Source organism: Physcomitrium patens, chromosome 22 (genome assembly GCF_059467195.1).
Source record: "Physcomitrium patens ecotype Gransden chromosome 22, ASM5946719v1, whole genome shotgun sequence".
Classification (NCBI taxonomy): Eukaryota; Viridiplantae; Streptophyta; class Bryopsida; order Funariales; family Funariaceae; genus Physcomitrium; species Physcomitrium patens.
The window spans coordinates 12,663,300-12,685,018 of record NC_143431.1 but is presented as its reverse complement, the minus strand read 5'-3'; the positions used below and the strand labels follow the sequence as shown (position 1 = coordinate 12,685,018).

Genomic DNA, 21,719 nt, shown 5'->3' with positions numbered 1-21,719 from the left:
AAATCTAAAAGAAGACATCTACATGGATCAACCTCAAGGATTTATAAAAGGTAAACAACATCTTATTTATAAGTTGAAAGAATCCTTGTATGAACTCAAGCAATCTCCTAGAGCATGATATCAATGCATTGATACATTCTTTGTAATTGAAGGATTTAAAAGAAGTGAATTTGATCATTCTTTACATATAATACAATCAAATGAACTTATATTGATTGTAATCTTTTATATTGATGATTTGATTATCTTAAGTAATATCTTAAAGATGATGGATTAGTTGAAGGTAAAGTTTAAAAAAAAAAATATGAGATGAATGATTTTAAAGAGCTTCATTATTATTTAGGAATGGAATTTGTGAGAGATCGTACCAAGAAGACCATTATAATGAGTCAAAGCAAGTATATTGAAGAGGTATTGAAATAATTCAACATGGAAGTGTGTAAACCTATGAATATATCTTTTGAGGTCAGTTTGAAGTTGATGAAGCTTATAAATGAAGACTTTGTTGAAGTTAAAGGTCAAATATAAGATGTTCTATACAAAGTAGCAATGGACTCATTTATGTATATAATGGCTGGTATAAGGGTGGATCTTGTATATGTGATGAATATTATAAGCCAATACATGTCAAAGGCTAGACTAATCCATTGAGCAACCATCAAAAGGATCATGAAATACTTAAAAGATACTTTGCATTTCAAATTGCGTCATGGAAGTGATAACATTACTTTATGTGGTTATTATAATGAGGATTGGATTGGAAATAAAAATAATAGAAAATCAACAATAGGATATGTATTTTTTATTGGAGTAGAGGCTATTTCATAGAATTGTGAGAGACAACTAACAATTGCAAAATCAACAATAGAGGAAGAGTATATAATAACAAACCATGGTACAAAAGAAATAATATGGCTACGACAACTTTTGGAGGACATTGGAGTGGTACAAATGGAAGTAATTCCAATGAATTGTGACAATCAAAGATGTCTTGTTTTTGCAAAGAATCCAAAGCATCATTCAAAGACCAAGTACATTAACATTTAACATTATTTTATAAGAGAGAAGATTGAAATAAGAGTGATTGATATAAAGTATTATGCAACAAAAGACATACTAGTTGATTTGTTGACAAAGGCATTAATAAAAGATAGATATTACATTTTAACAAAGACATTAGGATTGAAACCATTGTTTAATAGCAAAATGAGAGTATTAAAGTAAATAAATAAAAATTAAAGTAAAATAAATTATTTTGTAGATGATATTATCTTAAATAAGTTGTTAATGGTCAAAGAATTGACTTTTGGTATATGGAAAGAGCATCCTATGGATATAAGACGATGTCAAGGACTAAGAGTCAAAGTCAAGAAGATAAAGAATTAACTGGAAAATATCCAAAGACTAGATAAGAATAATTAATATTTAACTTAAGATCCATTGTGGTTTGTGAGATGCCAAAGGATCCTAGTCCATGTGTGTAAAAGTCCAAGAATAGAAGTTGTCTATTAAGGCAGCAACCACCACTTATAAGTATTAAGTATTAGAAATGAGAGACATTTTACTCCATTTGCTCTTTGTGTGTAACCTTGCTGATGCCAAGTGTTGTATCTTCAAAGTCTTTTTATTCAAAACATACCATGATCTAAATACTTGCCATAAACTATAGTAAGTTTTTTTAAGTCTGTACTCTAGATGTCCTTTGCTTGAAACTAAAAAGCCTTTAGATTGTTTGAAGTAAACTTTTCTCAAAGATAATATCCAATAAAACTCCCTACCACTTGTCCTTTCCAAATACCAAAATAGTGTTATTTTGTCTAAGAAACTGCCCTACTAACACCAAGTTAGGAACATAATAAATGTTATGCAATTTATTGATGTTTGAATTATGCAGCAGAATTACTTCATCATGCACTTTCAAAGAGTGAGTACGTCCGTCGGCAGTATCCACATTGACTTGTTGCTAGGGACTTTCTAAAATGAACAGATCAAGATCTCCCAAAAAATGCTTCAAGGCTTTGGCGCAACCTTGTCAATGACCCAATCCTTCTTTGAAATTGAAGCTAGCAAAAGAACATTCAATGCATTCTAGATCTCTTCTAGGGTAGGATCATAGGACTCACCAGGGTAATCTTTGATGAGGTTTGCTTGTGTTCTCAGCCTGCTCCCCCCCGTGATCGGAATCGGAGCTGGTGCCAGGCAGTAGCGAGCCAGGTGTTCGATTTTGTGACACATGTGACACTCCACCTCCTTAGACCTTCTTTGTTAATTATAATGATCAAACTGTCGAGGGCCAAAAGCTAAATTGTGACGATGGCGGCCACAAATTGCATTTCTGATCCAAAAAATAAAGGCTTCTTCATGAGGATCCGATTGAAGTTTTATCTCCGTTACTTCCATCTGTAGGCGGACAGACAGCTTTGCTAGGGTGGGTGGTGTTTGTTCGTTGCGAATGATCCGCACCAGCGTCTCGAACTTGGGCGGTAGGATTTTAAGGATTTTGTAAATAATGATTAGGTCGGAGGGAAGCTCATTAGCTTCTCTGAGATTGTTGATGATCTCATGAACAATCTGCATGACGCTCGCTACAGTCATGTTATCGGGCATTCGCAGGTTTTTCCACCTATCCAGAGTAGTCATCACGTCTGCTATTGTTTGGTTAAAATACAAATCTCACAAGATCTGCTAGGCTTCAGTTGGATCTGAGATCCGTGCTACACAAAGCTTTACTATATCAGTAAGAGAGTGGCACAAAAATCCCATTGCTTTTGTTTTCCATCTACGAGTCTTTTCCTTGTCAAAAAACTCAGAACGAGGTGTCCTCATGGAGCTTATCTATTCACTGCTGTTTCTATCCGAAACTTGGCTAGTCTCTGTTATGTCGGGGGTTTCTCCATGCACAGTGTTTGATTGCTGAGGAGCTACCACATACCAAAGATCCTCTCTTTCTAACACAATTTGGATAGATTTTTACTATGTTGTGTGATTCGCTGGACCTGCTAAAATCTTGTTCGCAGCCACGATTGAGTCCATCATTCACTCGTGGCACGTCTGGACTGAAGACTCAAGTCTCTAAAACTATTCTGTTCAGAATCCCGGTCACTACCCTACTCTCTCAATCTGGCTCTGATACCATAAAGTGCACAAAATAACTCAAGTATCTCGCGGTAATGCGCATAAAATAACTGGTGAATCTCATACTCACAGTGTCAACCAGGCCAATGCAGGCCCAACAAAACGATTTGATTAATCTACTCAAACAGTAATAAAAGTACATGGTCTTCCTACGTTCCCTACAGTGAGAACGTGGATGGATGCACGAGGATGTGGAACAGAAGTGGGTGATCTTCAACATATATTCGGTACAAAGATTGCAGACGTTGGCCACATATCGGCAGTTGACTCAAGAGCGCCATGCCTGATCCTTTTCAAAATAAGCATCCAGTACACTCACATGAAAAATTTCCCACAATTGATAATTTCAGAGCAAGGGTGGCATCCCACAACATTCCACGTCAACTGAACAAAACTTAGTAAACATTCAGCTCATCGCAGGGAGACTCAGCTCGACAAAAAAAAAAAAAAAAAAAAAAAAAAAAAACTCATGATTGGCATATTCATCCAACAGCACCAGCCGAAGCAGAGACCGGAGCACGTGCTTCACCATACGAACAGTGAATCGATCTTCGTCGCTACATCCGACACCACAATGAGCACATCATAGATATGGGTAATTAATTAGGTGTTCTCTTCCAACGCAACAATAACTGATGCAGTGATTTGAGCAAGAAATGTTGACCGACAATGGATAGCAACATTGCAGCTCCGATGCGATGTATGCAGGACAGCGCAGCCTCGAACAAGAAGCAATCAAGATTACCTGGATCGTGCACATAATGTACACTTCCGGAAACAAGCATGCGCACACACATTCGCCATAGCCTGAACTTTTCGCAGCGCCTCCAGCATACGCGAGAGTGGTGTGCTCCTTGGAGGACGTGTCTGTGCACGAGCTTGCTTCTCACCGTCGCAGGGGTCGTGGGTTTTGGAGCTTCTTTGGACGCCTCCCCAGCTTTGAAGCTGCTTTCAGCCTGTGGAGTCGCCACCTTCGGCTGTGGTCGTGGCAGCAGGTTCGTTGGAAAAGCAACCCGTTCTTGTCGTGATTGGATTGGAGAGAGCCCGCGGTGAGGGTGATTGCGCGCTGGATCGGAGATGGGTTTGTCGAGAAGTTGGGTGATGGCGTCGGAAGTCGGTGGACTGGATTCCTTTGCCTATCTGTCCGTAGCTCCAGGTTTCCGTAGAGCGGGCGTAGAAATTGGGGGTGGGAGGTTTGCAGGGTCTGGGTGGTTGTGTGGTTCGGATTGTGGAGATTCGGGGGGGATTGTCTGATCCCTAACCAATTTTGAGGTGGTACGAGTGACGTTGAGCGCACAGATGGGGATAGCTGTTAGGTTAAGCGGTAGAAGTGGAGCGAAAGGTGCACTGCCGGATTGCGGTGCGGATCTGGCACGATTCGTCGTTTTGCTCGATTGTGTGCGGGACGCGCCGTTATGGCAATAGCGTGGTGAGGCTTAGGTCGCGGATCTGTGCACGGTGGGTTGGGAAGCGGAGATTGTGCGATGGTCGATACAGGCACGGCTCTGTTTCAGGTGGAGTGTCGGCGGTGGGCAGGAGAGTGGTGGAGTCCCGGTTTGGCACTCTCAATTGACGGGCCACGAGGAATGCAATGTTGGTGAGGTCGTAGCGGTAATGCGTATGCGGTGGCTTTGCGTCGATGAGGAGGTTGAGATTGGTAGAATTTCCCAGTTGCGTCCGGGTTGCGAGGTTGCAGATAGGCGACAGCAGCAGCGAGTGGGGCAGGAGGTTGGGAGCGATGTGCGACACTGACGGGGTATGCGTGTGGCATTTGCAGGGGGTAGAGTTCGGTGGTGGCGGCGACCGGGCCGGTGGTTGTCGGCGCTTGGTACTTCCACTGGCCGAGCTGGTGGAGCTGCGGAGGCACGCTTGACATGGTGAGGGACGGCGTGTGGAGGTGCAAGGGTCAGTGGGAGACCTAAGCGCCCAGCCGATCCACGGGTGTGACGGATTTGTCTGGGCTGGGGTGCGCGAGGGTGGGTTGTTGGCATTGGTTCGGCGAGACGGGCGTGGGCGGCGTTGGAAGGGGAGAGAACGGAGCGCAGGTGGATCGCGAGTGTGAGTGATGGCGGAGAGGAACGGCAGCCCTCTGCTGGGGCGGCAGAGAAGCGTGGGCATGCCTCCTCCGCGATCCGGGCAGGGGGCGGGGTCGGGGTCGGGTTCGATCAACTCCGTGAAGAAGAGCCAGAATTACGCGGCCAAGGCCGCGGCAGCGCGGCTGGCGCAGGTGATGCAGGCGAATCGCGATTCCATAGACGACGAGGAGGAGGACATGGACATTCCCCGTTACAGTCCTTACATCCCGAGCGCGAGGGATTCTTCGAGGGATCAGTCTCCTCACTTGGCTCCCAGGGGGCGGTATGACAGCAGTCCTGCGACTCTGGGGAGCACGTTGCGGCCGTCTGCGAACCCCCGGGGTGCGCTGCGGCCGACGACTCTGGTCGCTGCACAGCAGGCTGCAGTGCAGCGACCGCGGCCGGTGCTGCCCCCGGCTGCGGCGAGGTCGACGTCTCCGACGCCCGAGCCGCTGGTGGATCGCGCGCGGAGGTTCTCGTCCGATTCGCTGCCTTCGTCGTCTGGGAGCGGGCGCGATTCGTCGGGACCGAATTCGAGGAGAGAAACGGCCGCTCTGCGCGACGAGATTGACATGCTGCAGGAGGAGAACGAGACGCTGCAGGACAAGCTGCGGATGGTGGAGGAGAGGTTGGCGGAGAGGGAGCTGCGGTCGCGGGAGCTGGAGAAGCAGGTGACCGCGCTGGGAGAGGGGATCTCGCTGGACTCGCGCATTCTGAACAGGAAGGAGCAGTTTCTGAAGCAGCGCGAGGCCGCCCTGAAGGCCGCGAAGGAGCAGAGCAAGGATGTGAAGGACGATGAGATCGCGGCGCTGCGGGAAGAGGCGGAGATGGCGAGGGAGGAGGCGGTGGCGGCATCGGAAGCGGCTCGGGAGGTGGAAATCGAAGTGAAGGCGCTGCGGACGATGACGCATCGGATGATTTTGACGCAGGAGGAGATGGAGGAGGTGGTGCTGAAGCGATGCTGGCTGGCGCGGTACTGGGATTTGGCGGCGAAGCAGGGGATACACCCAGAGATCGCGTCGGGGAAGTCGGACTTCTGGTCGTCGCTGGCGCCGCTGCCGCTGGAGGTGGTGCTGTCGGCGGGGCAGCGCGCGAAGGAGGAGCCGAGAGGCGGGAGCCGACAGAGCGCGGCAGCGAATGCGACGAAGGGGAGGACGCGGGACGTGAACGACATCACCGGGGAGGGCAACATCGAGAGCATGCTGGCGGTGGAGAAAGGGCTGAGGGAGCTGGCGGCTCTGAAGGTGGAGGACGCGGTGATGCTGGCGCTGGCCCGTCACCGGCAGAAGGCGGACGCGCGGCAGTCGATGGACGGGCTGAAGGGGCCGGACGCATTCGAGCTGAGCCCGGCGGAGGTGGAGGAGGTGCAGTTCAAGCAGGCGTGGTTGGTGTACTTCTGGAGGCGCGCGAAGACGAACGGCGTGGAGGCGGACTACGCGGACGAGTGCATACAGCTGTGGATCAGCCGGGCGATGATGCAGCCGACGGTGCGCGACCTGGTGGACGTGGAGCGCGGCTTGATGGAGCTTCAGAAGCTGGGGGTAGAGGAGCAGCTGTGGAACGTATCGCGGAGGGAGATAGCGAACGAGGCCGCGAACCAGAAGGTGGATGTGCTGGAGGCGCTGCAAGCGCCGAGCAGCTTGCAGAGGGTGACGAGCGCGCCCACTCTGCAGTAGGGGGGGGGGGGGGGGCAACGTGGAATTTTTTAGGCCCACGTTGGCGCGATAGTTTAGGACGGGGGCACACACGGAAGAGGAGCCCACAGTGAGGGGAGCGGGAGAGAGCCCGGACATGAGCGGCAGATTGTTGAGTTGAGGGAGGTAGGGCGGCGGAACGGGGCAGAAATTCGCAGGGCCGTTTGCAGTGGCAGTTGCGGTGGGCGGCGGTGCAGGGAGGAGGGTGGTGCGAACGGGAGCGTCGGAGTCGTGATGAATGCGTGAAGTGGAGCATGAGCGTGGCGGGATGACAATGCCAGGGCTTTTGGGGTGGGACTGGACGCGAGTGCAGTGGAGAGGAGGAGTTTGCGGGATGGTGGGGTTGGAGGAGGGCGGATAGTGAGGAGCAGTGCTACTTGGAGGGGGGGGTGTTGGAAGCAATGCAAACACGGGAGGCTTGACGGCGTGGGTGAGATGTTTAGATCTCGGCCTTGAATGGTGCGGGAAAGGACAGTGGAGTGGAGGTGTGGTTTGTGGAGGTGGCGGAGGTGGAGCAGTTGGTGATATGGGAGGAGTTCTGGTAGGTGGCAGCACAAAGTTTGTAAAGTGAAGGGCCGGCGGTGTGAAGGTAGTTGAGTGGTGGTAAGGTTACAGCATTGGAGCGGAGGAACCATCGTGAGCGCTCGACATGTTAGAAGGGGGTGTCACTTGCTGGAGGTACGCAATTGGCGTCGGGGGTGGAGTCCCGTGAGTTCGTTGTCCAGTTATTTCGACCCCTTGGCAGGCTGGACTCAGGACGCTGGGTATGACGCAGTGAACGGTGGAGTGGTTTAGGGACATTCTGAACAATGACGTGGTGCTGCGTAGTGTAGCGTAAACGCGAAGGCATGATAGTGATGGCAGCCGTTGACGCCGTGGGTGCTGTATTTGAAAGAATCAATTTCAACAGGCGGAGGTTTAGCTTGGAAGTGTAGGGAACTTGTGCAAATGCGACGACTAATGAGCTTAGAGATGGATGATGCAGGATTTGTTTGCAGTCCTTCATAGGGATGTTTTTACTCTGCTTTTTTCTCTCAACGCAGTTTCTCGAGAAGTGTGGAATGAGATGTTGAAAAGGTAGGAATTCTAATTCTTACAATTTTGGTGATAGGTTGTTTGTACCATGGGTTTGGCCTTTTGGGGAATGGCTTATTTACCCTTTCTGCTCCTCACCAGGGGCGCTTATCGGTGTTTGTCCTGCAGTCCGCAGGATTTGCCACATGGAGCTGTGACTGGAAAGGCGGTTCAGTTTAAGGATGGTGCTTTCAATCCAGGACATACAATTTCATTAAAATTCTTTCATTGACGTACATGCGCTGCAATATTTCCGTTACAGGTTTCGCGGCATCGTCGTTTTAATGTCGCTATTGTCTGCTATCCAGCTGCTCATGTCGTCCGTAAAGGTGGCTTCTGATTTTATAGGTTAAATTAGTGTGCGTGGCATTTGTTACTGCCAGAGTCTTGCCTTGTCACAACGGAAATGCGAAATACACCGGTCGCGAACACGCATATTTCCCCTTCTAGCGGCGTTTCTGTTTTGGACTCTTGAGTAATGCACATCCAATTTCACTGCGCCTGAAATCTGTGCTGTGAAATGGCAAGCACGTTTGATGGAACCTTGCACAGGTTCATCCTGGATGCGTCATTCTGAGAAAATGAATGTGCACTGTGCAAATACTCTCTAACGATTTTAATAATTTGAAGACGAACCAATGTGCTTAAAACATGCTCTTCCGAAATACCTTTGCATAACTATTGAAGTAGCATATTTAGAGAAGTTTTAAAAACTACCCCCTTATTCTTAGGGCTGGAAATCATTTTAATACTACCATGAGGATATTTTTTCATGGTTGTGGTGTGCGTGCTTAACATTTATGTCCGAATTTCCACAGTGACACTAATGTTCTGAAACGAATTACGTTCAAACTTATGAGTTTTCGATTGGTTTTTGTAATTCAAGGGCACTACATGGAGAGGTTTATTTTAGTATAATTAAGTTTGGATGACTATTTAAAGTCTTCTGAATCCATGATAGCGTCATGCATTTTCTGAGTCCCAAAATTTATCTCTAATTTCAGTCAGGAGGCCTACTCCTTTTACTCGAATGGTAACCGTGAATTTGCTGGTCGAGCTTTTACATCAATCTTTTCGACAGCGTGGAACTCGCTTTTGATTACCTCTTCTGGGGTTGTTCTGGCGTTGTAAGCCTTTGGTGTAAGTTGTTGGGGAGGGGGGTTGCGAATTTCGTTACCAACCCTTCGATGCGATGTTCGAATTCTCCGATATCGTCGATGTCGTGCTGTATGCTTTGTATGTGATAGGCGGTGGTTTCGAGACGGTGACGTATGTTGCATCCCATTAGAGGGTAAGCAGATCGGGCACGAACTCTTTGCCTGTACTAAGCCACGGATGTCGTTCTTAGTGGGAGTGTTTGTGGTTTGCAATTGCGCTGCAGAGGAATGGAGTGGGGTTTCCATTGGTGTTTTATTTATTTATTTTTATTTTATTTTATTTTTTTTGTATTTGTAGGCCTGGGTTGTGTGCGTGCGCCTCCGATGCAGGGGTCGGTTGAGTTTGTGTGGATCTGACAGCGTCCTGGTGTTGCCTCATCACATTCCTCAATCTCGACGAGGCACGGCTAATTTGAACTGAATTGTTGTGTTCCGTGTCCGCAAGTGTTTTTAGCACGCAGATTTACGTGATGGAGCTATGGAGCAGCCATAGCGAAGGATGAATCAGGGTGTAGGATAGAGTGGGAATTGAGCTAAGAATTGGAGGAATTTTGCACGTAAAGGCTGATAGGGCGGGGTTGGAGCGACCGGAAAAATGAGGATTTTGACGGAGCAGAGCATGGTGATGGCAGTGCGACTAGGAGCGGAGGTGAAGGACATGATCGAGCTCTCCGTGGTCCCGGTGATGAAGGTGCTGACGATGTGCGCATTGGGGACGCTGCTGGCGCAACCCAAGATAAATATCATCACTCCTGCTGCGACGAGGCTGCTGAGCAAGCTGGTGTTTGCTCTGTTCCTGCCGTGCCTGATCTTCACGGAGCTCGGGGGGTTAATGACATTTTCTAACCTGGCGCATTGGTGGTTCATTCCGGTGAACGTGTTGTTGAGTTACTTCATAGGTTGCATAGCTGGGGTGATAGTGGCTTTAGTGTGTAAGCCACCAGCGCGGTTTTTCAGATTTACGGTGGTGATGACGGGGATCGGGAACGCGGGCAACCTTCCTCTCGCGATCGTCGGGTCGATATGCCACGGGCAGTCTCATCCTTTTGGCAAGAGGTATGTATCCTGGGATTTTTGCTTTTTGCTGGAGGGATTCAAGCCGGGACGCATTCTCTTTGGGTTTGTGCTTATATTTCTCGGGATTGGGGGTGTAGGTCTCTGTTGATATATGTTTGTAGGGACTATCGATATACAGGTGCAATCAGTCAGGAGTGGCGTACGTAGCCTTCTCGCAGTGGGTCGCAGTGATCGTGATTTACACGTTTGTGTATCACATGCTGGAACCACCTATGGATTACTACGAGCTGGTCTCAGAAGAAGCAGAGTCGGATGCATCGGTGAAAGGGGTTGATGCGGCAGTGGCATCTAGGGAGGCGGGCGAGTCGATGCCTTCGGTGATATCTGCCGAGTGGCCGGACGTGAGGGATGCAGCGACGGAAGACTCGCGGACGCCTTTGCTGGCACGTTTCTTTCGGAACCTTTCAGTATCATCTCAGACCTCAACAGGTGAGGAATACTCGAGGGCACAGGGCGTGGATAGTGAAGCATGAAATTACTATTCTCTAAGTCCGTGGAGACGTGGAAATACTTACCAATGGGTGCCATGCAGGCGGAGGTTTAGCTTTGGATGTGGTGGGAATGCAGAGAGAATATACCCATTAGAGGTCTGTTATCCAAGTTACTCTGCGATAGCTGGAGTAGGGATGCGGGTTTTAACTATTTTGTGACATGACATTCATAGGTCTTCCGAGTCTTCCTACTGTAGTAGTGGTATTGCGGGTGGAGTGATGGATTGTTAATGGACTGGTCCCGATTCCATGTTCCTGAGTTTGGGGGGAATTGCTTGGTGGCATTGCAGTGGAAGGAGATAGTCCGAGAGCAATAATTCGTTGCCTTGCGGAGCCTCGCATGGTGAGAAAGATCCGCGTGGTTGCGGAGAAGACTCCGATCCAACACTTGATGCAGCCCCCAATTATAGCCTCGGTGATGGCCATTTTGGTGGGGATGTTTCCCAGCACGAATGCTCTGTTGTTCGGAGACGACGCGGTGCTCGGGTGGTTCACTGACAGTTTGACCATACTGGGTGCGGCCCTGGTGCCGTGCGTGATGTTGGTGCTGGGCGGGACCTTGTCAGTAGGACCGGGAAGTTCCGAGCTTGGTTTGAGGACTACAATCGGTATCACAGTCACTAGGCTAGTGCTGTTGCCTCCTATTGGTATCGGAGTGGTTCTGTTTGGGTGCAAGCTAGGCGTGGTTCCACAAGGTGACAAGATGTTCATGTTTGTGCTTCTGCTGCAACATACGATGCCAACAGCCATCCTGTCTGGAGCGATGACGAGCATGCGCGGGTACGGCGAGCGGGAGGCTTCGGCACTTCTGTTCTGGCAGCACATATCTTCGGTGGTGACGATTGCCGTGTACATAGTGATTTACCTGAAGATCGTAAGCTACCTTTAATTGGTTTGAAGAAGAAATAGGTGGCACTGGCACGGTGACGCCGCGGAGGCTGTGGCCGACACGATTGCAGCGGTTGCGTTTGTGCGGTGGGAGTTGAAAAGCAATATCATGTCGCAGGGAATACGCTTACCTCTTCGAATTGGGGGCGTTTTCAATGAGATTGCTTTTATATGGCGAATCGCGTGGAATAATTGCTGCCTGGAATAGTACGACGTCCAGGCTGTTCGAGCAACCAGCGCTGCTGGTGATGAGCTGGAGGGTCGCAACCGGCCAATATGTTGCTGGGTTGAAGACATTCATGTGCAGTACATTTGTCGAGATTGAGTTTGCAACAGTTGTAGTAATAACATTCCAATTCCCCCAGCAGGATGCACGGATAGAAAGTTAAACGCATATTTATTCATGAATAGTACCTCAAAGGAGTTTTTTTTTTTCTTTTCCATCATTTTGTTGCTGCACCGAGGCTTTGTACATCTTTCTCCTTCACATTCGTCATAAAATTGCGGACGTTGATGTTGCCACTGCAATACGGTGCATGCCTGGCATGATCTAGTAATACACATCCTTTCTCCACATAAGTACTCTGCACTACGTTTTGTTCCTTACACATTCTCAATGAGACAAAAGCTTGATGGGAGGACTCTTGCAACAAGACAATAAGTCACTGAAATGAAACAAAGCATGTTGCAAGTGTGTTGGAGAGAAATATTTAAATCATCTACCTTCTTTTCCTGATGTCATATTTTCATTCAACTGTGATATTCCACACAAAATTTTTTAGAATCTATTTGCAAACCATTATTTAAGATGAAGTATTACAAAATTCTATGTGTAGTGGATAAAAGATACATTATTCTATTGTGGTGTATAATTTTGCAATATTTTTTGTTTTTGTAATACAAGACAAAGCTATTGTTCACATTCTTCTATATTCTTGGAATAGATAAAAATATCATCTAAATAAAATAAGACAAATTTATCTGAAAATTTACAAAAAACATCATTCATCAAATATTAGAAAGTTGGTAGAGCATTTATAAGTCCAAAAAATATGACATTATATTCAAATGCCCATATAATGTTTGAAATGTAATTCTTCACTTATTCCCTTTTTTAAAATATGTATTAAATTGTAAGATTCTTATAGACCTATCTTAGTATAGATTTTAGCTTCACTCAATTGATGAAGAAAATTCAAAATCAAAAGTAAAGAATAATAATTTTAAATGGTTAATTATTTAAGTCTACAATAATCTATACATATGTATAAGGATCCACCTTTTTTTTTCATAAAGAAGACCAATATACATTTTTGTAAATTTGAATGTGAAATAAAGTTCTTTGTAAAATCATTTTAAAATGGTTTTTTTAGGTGCCTTTTGACATCATATTTATTTACATACTTAATCAATGATTCTACTATTCAAAATCTTATTTGAAGAATCTAATTATGAAAAGGCTAACATAATCAATCTATCTTGTAATATATAGATGCTACTTAATGCAACATAAAAGTTGAGTCATTATTAATTGACAATCTCGTTGCTCTTTATGAAATTTTTGTATAGATTGTAGATTCAAAATATATTTCTAGACACTAGATTCATATTGCATTAACAAGATTAAATGTACTTAATAGTTTGCTCTTTATACTAGTCTTAGGCATAAGAAAAAACTTGTCTAAAGATTTGTCACATTTTTTCTACTAGCAATCAATTTTCTACAAGTAGATTATTGCTTTATAAAAAAATCAAAGATTTACACATAAGAAAATCCTTTCTTATTAATAAATAATTTTTTTAAACCAATCAACTTTTATTGCTATTTGTAAATTTATCTTTATATTAATAATTTTTATTATTTTTAAAAATCTAAAATTTTCTTGAATTTTTTTTTATAAATAAGAAACATATACTCTAGTAGCATCCATGAGGTGTAATCCATGTATTTTTATAAAATACCAAAAAGGAGATTATATCTTATTAAGTTCTAAGTAGTAAATATCACTTTGTTTGAAAATAGATCTAACTTGCATATTATCCTCAATACTCAAATTTGAAAATGTTATTGTAGTATTAGTTAGAAGTTTTTTAGCTTAAATTTTTATACTAAAATTAAAATTAAAAGATTAAAATATAATATGCAAGCTTGATATTAATGTTCCATATACTTAAGGCTTTAAAAAAAAGTCAAGACATAGTCTTATATTAAACTTTATATCAATTTGAATTTCTACTTCTAAATTTTTTTCATTTCAAAAATATAAAAAATCTTTAATTTTACTTGATAGTAATTAAAAGCAATCCCCTCTATACAAACTGATTTTTTAAAGCTTGTACAAAGATAACTCATATGGATCTTTATGAATTAAAAGACACTTGGAACTTTGGATCTTTGGCTATTGTCCCATTTGAAGTAAGATTAATATATTCAAATCACTTAATATATTTGTTTCATACTTGCAATTTCTTCCAAAAATGGTTCCAAACTTTAGAATTTTAGAAGATTCTCTAAAACTAAGAAAAAAAAATCTTTTTTTTACAAACTTAGAGTTTTAGGTTCATGTGTCATTCTCCCTATTTGATTTTATTATAGACCTAGATATTTATGTGCTATTTACTTTGATGGTTTAAATGAGTTACAAGGATGTATTTTTTTTTGTTGAGTTTTAAAAAAGTTAAACTTATGTCTCTATCTAAATGTGACAGTAATAGGAACCATTATTTCATCATAGATGGAATCAAACAAAGATAGTAATTCTTACTATAATATTATTCAAAATAGCTATAATTGTTTGAATTATGAAACAAAGTGTATTTCTTATGCCACATTCATGTCGAAATATTTCTAGCCAAATTATTCTACTAATTTAATGCCTTTCTTAAAGATTAATCTTTTATGTTTTAGCTTGCTAAAGACGCACTTCTTCTATCACTTTATCAAAACAAGACAAAAACTCCTTGCTTCATTACTAGACTATGCCATCATTATAAATACTTGCAAAAGACATCCCCTTCTTCAACTTCTATTGTAAAACATATATAATAGACATCCTATCTTTAAGTTAACATTTGGTTCTTCAAGAAAAATCTTTAAATAATGAGAATTAAACACAATGGTAAAATCTCTCACCATGTTAAATGTCTGAGATATAAATTTTGTATATAGAAGATCATTAATGTAGGAATACTTTATACCATGTCAAGATCTTGAACCTACTCGTACACCTTGTCAGAAACCACTCTTATGCAAACCCAAAACCGCTGTAAAGAATGTAGGAGGATTTCAAGTGGATTCCAAGTCCACCAATGATCGGTAAGCTTCACAACAATGAAGGCAGTGTTTTCATGTGATGAAAGTGGTGGTTTAACCTATTCTTATGGATGGTTTTTCTCAAGTCTATGACTCGGTTCATGGATGAAATGCAAAAACTGCTTTAATAATTTTTATCAATTCAACCACTCAATTTCTGCAGCCCGTCAGAACCTTATTTCTCCACTCAAAACAACTTTTTTCCAAACCCCCCCGAGATAGCTGAAAAACCTTAAGGGTTCAAGGTATTCTGACATTATTGATTACACCTAAAACAAAGTATAAAATTCTTCTGGTAAAAATGTCAATTTTGAAGCATTAGTCAAAACCTAGAGTGCAAAATGGGTCTTTTGCATTGGAACTACTGAAAACATCACTTGGTATAAAATAATTGTAACAAGTAGTCCACTTTGTTCCAAAATCTTTCTTAATGCCGACACTTACCCATGGTTGTAACAAAAACAACACCCCTTCTTCTAGGCCGTGAAACCAGACAAAAATAAAATAAAATAAAATAAAAATACCATCCATTTCTGTGCATAAACCAGAAAAGAAAAGAAAAACAAATGTACTAATACATTAGACATGGGCATTGCTGAGGAAAATTCCCAAATCATTGTCCAATTCAACTTTATTAGGCAACTTTCTTAACAATCAACTAGATCTCCTACCACAAACGATTATTAAAAACGATACTCAAATTTCAATTCATCATGATCAAACCATGGTGCTTAACGCATCAATAACAATATTAAATACCACGAAGCAAATAACTCTAACACGATACCAAAACGAATGACATCGTCTCTACTCTCTCTAACCAAAGCAATCCGATTACCTAATTATAGATTAGTTGAGGTCTAATTACCCCGCAAGACATCATCAATGGTTTGACAACACTGAGACAAACTTGCATTGAAGGGACCTAAAAGAAGCCTGCTAAATCAGCTGAATCCTGCTGACTGTCGGATAAAGAGCACACCAGCGCCACTGCTGGGGAGCCAGTGGAACGAAAGCGACGAAACACGCAAGAACTAGTAAAAGATATCCGCTAAACTGCCACGATTACATTTCAAAAATTGAATAAACATCTCATTCCACACTTCTCGAGAAACTGCGTTGAGAGAAAAAAGCAGAGTAAAAACATCCCTATGAAGGACTGCAAACAAATCCTGCATCATCCATCTCTAAGCTCATTAGTCGTCGCATTTGCACAAGTTCCCTACACTTCCAAGCTAAACCTCCGCCTGTTGAAATTGATTCTTTCAAATACAGCACCCACGGCGTCAACGGCTGCCATCACTATCATGCCTTCGCGTTTACGCTACACTACGCAGCACCACGTCATTGTTCAGAATGTCCCTAAACCACTCCACCGTTCACTGCGTCATACCCAGCGTCCTGAGTCCAGCCTGCCAAGGGGTCGAAATAACTGGACAACGAACTCACGGGACTCCACCCCCGACGCCAATTGCGTACCTCCAGCAAGTGACACCCCCTTCTAACATGTCGAGCGCTCACGATGGTTCCTCCGCTCCAATGCTGTAACCTTACCACCACTCAACTACCTTCACACCGCCGGCCCTTCACTTTACAAACTTTGTGCTGCCACCTACCAGAACTCCTCCCATATCACCAACTGCTCCACCTCCGCCACCTCCACAAACCACACCTCCACTCCACTGTCCTTTCCCGCACCATTCAAGGCCGAGATCTAAACATCTCACCCACGCCGTCAAGCCTCCCGTGTTTGCATTGCTTCCAACACCCCCCCCTCCAAGTAGCACTGCTCCTCACTATCCGCCCTCCTCCAACCCCACCATCCCGCAAACTCCTCCTCTCCACTGCACTCGCGTCCAGTCCCACCCCAAAAGCCCTGGCATTGTCATCCCGCCACGCTCATGCTCCACTTCACGCATTCATCACGACTCCGACGCTCCCGTTCGCACCACCCTCCTCCCTGCACCGCCGCCCACCGCAACTGCCACTGCAAACGGCCCTGCGAATTTCTGCCCCGTTCCGCCGCCCTACCTCCCTCAACTCAACAATCTGCCGCTCATGTCCGGGCTCTCTCCCGCTCCCCTCACTGTGGGCTCCTCTTCCGTGTGTGCCCCCGTCCTAAACTATCGCGCCAACGTGGGCCTAAAAAATTCCACGTTGCCCCCCCCCCCCCCCCCTACTGCAGAGTGGGCGCGCTCGTCACCCTCTGCAAGCTGCTCGGCGCTTGCAGCGCCTCCAGCACATCCACCTTCTGGTTCGCGGCCTCGTTCGCTATCTCCCTCCGCGATACGTTCCACAGCTGCTCCTCTACCCCCAGCTTCTGAAGCTCCATCAAGCCGCGCTCCACGTCCACCAGGTCGCGCACCGTCGGCTGCATCATCGCCCGGCTGATCCACAGCTGTATGCACTCGTCCGCGTAGTCCGCCTCCACGCCGTTCGTCTTCGCGCGCCTCCAGAAGTACACCAACCACGCCTGCTTGAACTGCACCTCCTCCACCTCCGCCGGGCTCAGCTCGAATGCGTCCGGCCCCTTCAGCCCGTCCATCGACTGCCGCGCGTCCGCCTTCTGCCGGTGACGGGCCAGCGCCAGCATCACCGCGTCCTCCACCTTCAGAGCCGCCAGCTCCCTCAGCCCTTTCTCCACCGCCAGCATGCTCTCGATGTTGCCCTCCCCGGTGATGTCGTTCACGTCCCGCGTCCTCCCCTTCGTCGCATTCGCTGCCGCGCTCTGTCGGCTCCCGCCTCTCGGCTCCTCCTTCGCGCGCTGCCCCGCCGACAGCACCACCTCCAGCGGCAGCGGCGCCAGCGACGACCAGAAGTCCGACTTCCCCGACGCGATCTCTGGGTGTATCCCCTGCTTCGCCGCCAAATCCCAGTACCGCGCCAGCCAGCATCGCTTCAGCACCACCTCCTCCATCTCCTCCTGCGTCAAAATCATCCGATGCGTCATCGTCCGCAGCGCCTTCACTTCGATTTCCACCTCCCGAGCCGCTTCCGATGCCGCCACCGCCTCCTCCCTCGCCATCTCCGCCTCTTCCCGCAGCGCCGCGATCTCATCGTCCTTCACATCCTTGCTCTGCTCCTTCGCGGCCTTCAGGGCGGCCTCGCGCTGCTTCAGAAACTGCTCCTTCCTGTTCAGAATGCGCGAGTCCAGCGAGATCCCCTCTCCCAGCGCGGTCACCTGCTTCTCCAGCTCCCGCGACCGCAGCTCCCTCTCCGCCAACCTCTCCTCCACCATCCGCAGCTTGTCCTGCAGCGTCTCGTTCTCCTCCTGCAGCATGTCAATCTCGTCGCGCAGAGCGGCCGTTTCTCTCCTCGAATTCGGTCCCGACGAATCGCGCCCGCTCCCAGACGACGAAGGCAGCGAATCGGACGAGAACCTCCGCGCGCGATCCACCAGCGGCTCGGGCGTCGGAGACGTCGACCTCGCCGCAGCCGGGGGCAGCACCGGCCGCGGTCGCTGCACTGCAGCCTGCTGTGCAGCGACCAGAGTCGTCGGCCGCAGCGCACCCCGGGGGTTCGCAGACGGCCGCAACGTGCTCCCCAGAGTCGCAGGACTGCTGTCATACCGCCCCCTGGGAGCCAAGTGAGGAGACTGATCCCTCGAAGAATCCCTCGCGCTCGGGATGTAAGGACTGTAACGGGGAATGTCCATGTCCTCCTCCTCGTCGTCTATGGAATCGCGATTCGCCTGCATCACCTGCGCCAGCCGCGCTGCCGCGGCCTTGGCCGCGTAATTCTGGCTCTTCTTCACGGAGTTGATCGAACCCGACCCCGACCCCGCCCCCTGCCCGGATCGCGGAGGAGGCATGCCCACGCTTCTCTGCCGCCCCAGCAGAGGGCTGCCGTTCCTCTCCGCCATCACTCACACTCGCGATCCACCTGCGCTCCGTTCTCTCCCCTTCCAACGCCGCCCACGCCCGTCTCGCCGAACCAATGCCAACAACCCACCCTCGCGCACCCCAGCCCAGACAAATCCGTCACACCCGTGGATCGGCTGGGCGCTTAGGTCTCCCACTGACCCTTGCACCTCCACACGCCGTCCCTCACCATGTCAAGCGTGCCTCCGCAGCTCCACCAGCTCGGCCAGTGGAAGTACCAAGCGCCGACAACCACCGGCCCGGTCGCCGCCACCACCGAACTCTACCCCCTGCAAATGCCACACGCATACCCCGTCAGTGTCGCACATCGCTCCCAACCTCCTGCCCCACTCGCTGCTGCTGTCGCCTATCTGCAACCTCGCAACCCGGACGCAACTGGGAAATTCTACCAATCTCAACCTCCTCATCGACGCAAAGCCACCGCATACGCATTACCGCTACGACCTCACCAACATTGCATTCCTCGTGGCCCGTCAATTGAGAGTGCCAAACCGGGACTCCACCACTCTCCTGCCCACCGCCGACACTCCACCTGAAACAGAGCCGTGCCTGTATCGACCATCGCACAATCTCCGCTTCCCAACCCACCGTGCACAGATCCGCGACCTAAGCCTCACCACGCTATTGCCATAACGGCGCGTCCCGCACACAATCGAGCAAAACGACGAATCGTGCCAGATCCGCACCGCAATCCGGCAGTGCACCTTTCGCTCCACTTCTACCGCTTAACCTAACAGCTATCCCCATCTGTGCGCTCAACGTCACTCGTACCACCTCAAAATTGGTTAGGGATCAGACAATCCCCCCCGAATCTCCACAATCCGAACCACACAACCACCCAGACCCTGCAAACCTCCCACCCCCAATTTCTACGCCCGCTCTACGGAAACCTGGAGCTACGGACAGATAGGCAAAGGAATCCAGTCCACCGACTTCCGACGCCATCACCCAACTTCTCGACAAACCCATCTCCGATCCAGCGCGCAATCACCCTCACCGCGGGCTCTCTCCAATCCAATCACGACAAGAACGGGTTGCTTTTCCAACGAACCTGCTGCCACGACCACAGCCGAAGGTGGCGACTCCACAGGCTGAAAGCAGCTTCAAAGCTGGGGAGGCGTCCAAAGAAGCTCCAAAACCCACGACCCCTGCGACGGTGAGAAGCAAGCTCGTGCACAGACACGTCCTCCAAGGAGCACACCACTCTCGCGTATGCTGGAGGCGCTGCGTAAGGGGGAGGGAGAAAGAGCATCCATGTTCAGGCATGGAGTCTGCAATGGGATAAGTGAAGCCTATACTTGCTGCACCACTCTCCTTTGGTCAATACCCGCCGGAACCAGCCCCTGGCTTTGGCGCAACCTTTTTCGCAATTCACAGCATTGGGTCGTTCTTACCCCTCGGGTTCCGTGTTTGTTAATATTAGAGTGAGAGGTTATGCAGTGGATGTTAGGTATTTTATTGTCGTAAATAATTTTGAAGTATGGGTGGTTTGAAATTACCGCGCTATAGTTACTGTTGGAAGCTCCATGATGACCTGGGCTTGCATATTATCTGTTCTTTAATGTAATTCTGAAACGGATATATTTGTCGCCTTGAATTTCGTGTATTTGTATTATTTTTTATTTTAATACTGGCTTCAATATCAGTTTTTGGCGCCTGTTTTTAGATTCTACGATTTGGTCTTCTTGACAAGTTGAATGATACAAAAGCAGTTCATCAGGATTGGTCAAGCCGCAGCTGTGCTACAGCATTACTTGAAGTGAAGTTATTAGTTCATATTATGCAGGCGAATGTTATTATCAGAGACACGGAAAGATAGACATATTGCGCAAATTGCCTGGACCGGATTTTGCCCTTCTATATCTTCCATCCCATTGTGTAACTATCTTCGGCATGTTCCAGCAGAATCTTTCAACTTGGCGACCAACTCTTCTACAAGACGACCAGTCGAAGAATCAGACAACGGAGGCCACTTAGCAGGACATCCAGCAAAACTGTGACATGCTCTAGAGTTGAGAGGATGTTGAACTCGGCTAGCTTTTAATCTTTGCAATACACTGTCCATTTATCCAATGAAATGTAACGCTCCTCTTTCTTCTAGCTCTCACTTTGAACCTGAAACATACACAAAGAAGGTATGTCACGGGAAAACACAATACAAACAACGCAAACCACCCGCAGCAGCTCCAAGGATCCATAACCGGACCCAGGAATCGTCCTATCCGGAGATTGTCCCTAGATCCGTCGGTCGGCGATCAACGATCCCGCTACGACCGATAGTCGCAGCGCGACCCTGTAAACCCCGTCGCGACTCTGGAAGTCTTGCAGCTACTCTGGATTTCGCCACGGCCTTGGGAGTCCTGCCACGACTCTGTGAGCCACTCAGCGAGCTTGACCTAAGGTTTAATTAGGATTTTAATTAAGATTATAATAAAAAATTATTTCTAATATTTATTTAATTTTTTATTATTTCTTTTAAATTTTCTATTTTTAGTATTTAAAAAGATTATTGTTATTTTTTAAAATATTTATTTTTATATTTCTTTAAAATTTCTTATTATTTTTCTTTCGAATTAGTTTGGAACTTCTTTGTATTTCTTTTATAACTTTTTTTTAATTTTATTTTCAATTGGTCAAAGTTCAATCAAAATTATTAAGGTCTACTTAAGGTTATTTAAGATTCTATTAGACTTGGTAGGATTGTTGTTGCATTTCTTCTTACCTTCTACAGCCAAGCGCTTGGTGCATTGTCGTACTGTAAAAATTTACAGTATATAAAAATTAGTTAGAACATATAATATGTTCATAAGACTTGGTGTATGTTAGAATGGTTAAATAGATTAATTTAAAGAGAGTGGATTTAAGAAACTTTATTTTGAGTTTATTTTTTTACTTATAGCATTTAAAAAAAAAAAAAAAAAAAAAAAAAAAAAC

General features: G+C 46.6%; 3 protein-coding genes across 5 annotated transcripts; 2 read left to right on the top strand and 1 right to left on the bottom strand.

The window, feature by feature from the left end:
* Positions 1 to 3,747: 3,747 nt before the first annotated feature.
* Positions 3,748 to 8,214, top strand: LOC112275025 (uncharacterized). 2 transcript variants are annotated; one of them, XM_024504950.3, is made up of 2 exons: positions 3,748 to 4,130; positions 4,913 to 8,214. In XM_024504950.3, exon 2 carries the CDS (start codon positions 5,201 to 5,203, stop codon positions 6,884 to 6,886), a length of 1,686 nt encoding a protein of 561 aa, XP_024360718.1. In that variant the 5' UTR covers positions 3,748 to 4,130; positions 4,913 to 5,200; the 3' UTR covers positions 6,887 to 8,214. The 2 variants fall into 2 exon arrangements, with proteins under 2 accessions (XP_024360718.1, XP_024360719.1); XM_024504951.3 differs by lacking the exon at positions 3,748 to 4,130 and adding an exon at positions 4,139 to 4,746.
* Positions 8,215 to 9,276: 1,062 nt separating this feature from the next.
* Positions 9,277 to 12,119, top strand: LOC112275026 (protein PIN-LIKES 2). The gene is made up of 3 exons (XM_024504952.2): positions 9,277 to 10,191; positions 10,331 to 10,641; positions 10,994 to 12,119. The coding sequence occupies exons 1-3, from the start codon at positions 9,731 to 9,733 to the stop codon at positions 11,590 to 11,592; spliced, it is 1,371 nt and encodes a 456-aa protein (XP_024360720.1). The 5' UTR covers positions 9,277 to 9,730; the 3' UTR covers positions 11,593 to 12,119.
* A 3,832-nt stretch (positions 12,120 to 15,951) lies between these two features.
* LOC112275290 (uncharacterized) lies at positions 15,952 to 20,100 on the bottom strand. Of its 2 annotated transcripts, none has more exons than XM_024505531.3 (2): positions 19,837 to 20,100; positions 15,952 to 19,054 (listed from the first exon to the last, which is right to left on the bottom strand). In XM_024505531.3, the coding sequence occupies exon 2, from the start codon at positions 18,764 to 18,766 to the stop codon at positions 17,081 to 17,083; it is 1,686 nt and encodes a 561-aa protein (XP_024361299.1). In that variant the 5' UTR covers positions 18,767 to 19,054; positions 19,837 to 20,100; the 3' UTR covers positions 15,952 to 17,080. The 2 variants fall into 2 exon arrangements, with proteins under 2 accessions (XP_024361299.1, XP_024361300.1); XM_024505532.2 differs by lacking the exon at positions 19,837 to 20,100 and adding an exon at positions 19,221 to 19,830.
* Between the last annotated feature and the right edge of the window lie 1,619 nt (positions 20,101 to 21,719).

Excerpts from the sequence above, each read along its gene's own strand:
- LOC112275025 (XM_024504950.3), top strand. The coding sequence starts at position 5,201 with ATGGCGGAGAGGAACGGCAGCCCTCTGCTGGGGCGGCAGAGAAGCGTG.
- LOC112275026 (XM_024504952.2), top strand. The coding sequence starts at position 9,731 with ATGAGGATTTTGACGGAGCAGAGCATGGTGATGGCAGTGCGACTAGGA. Across the intron at positions 10,192-10,330 it reads TCTCATCCTTTTGGCAAGAG|GTGCAATCAGTCAGGAGTGG; the intron begins GTATGTATCCTG and ends ATCGATATACAG. Across the intron at positions 10,642-10,993 it reads ATCATCTCAGACCTCAACAG|TGGAAGGAGATAGTCCGAGA; the intron begins GTGAGGAATACT and ends GTGGCATTGCAG.
- LOC112275290 (XM_024505531.3), bottom strand. The coding sequence starts at position 18,766 with ATGGCGGAGAGGAACGGCAGCCCTCTGCTGGGGCGGCAGAGAAGCGTG.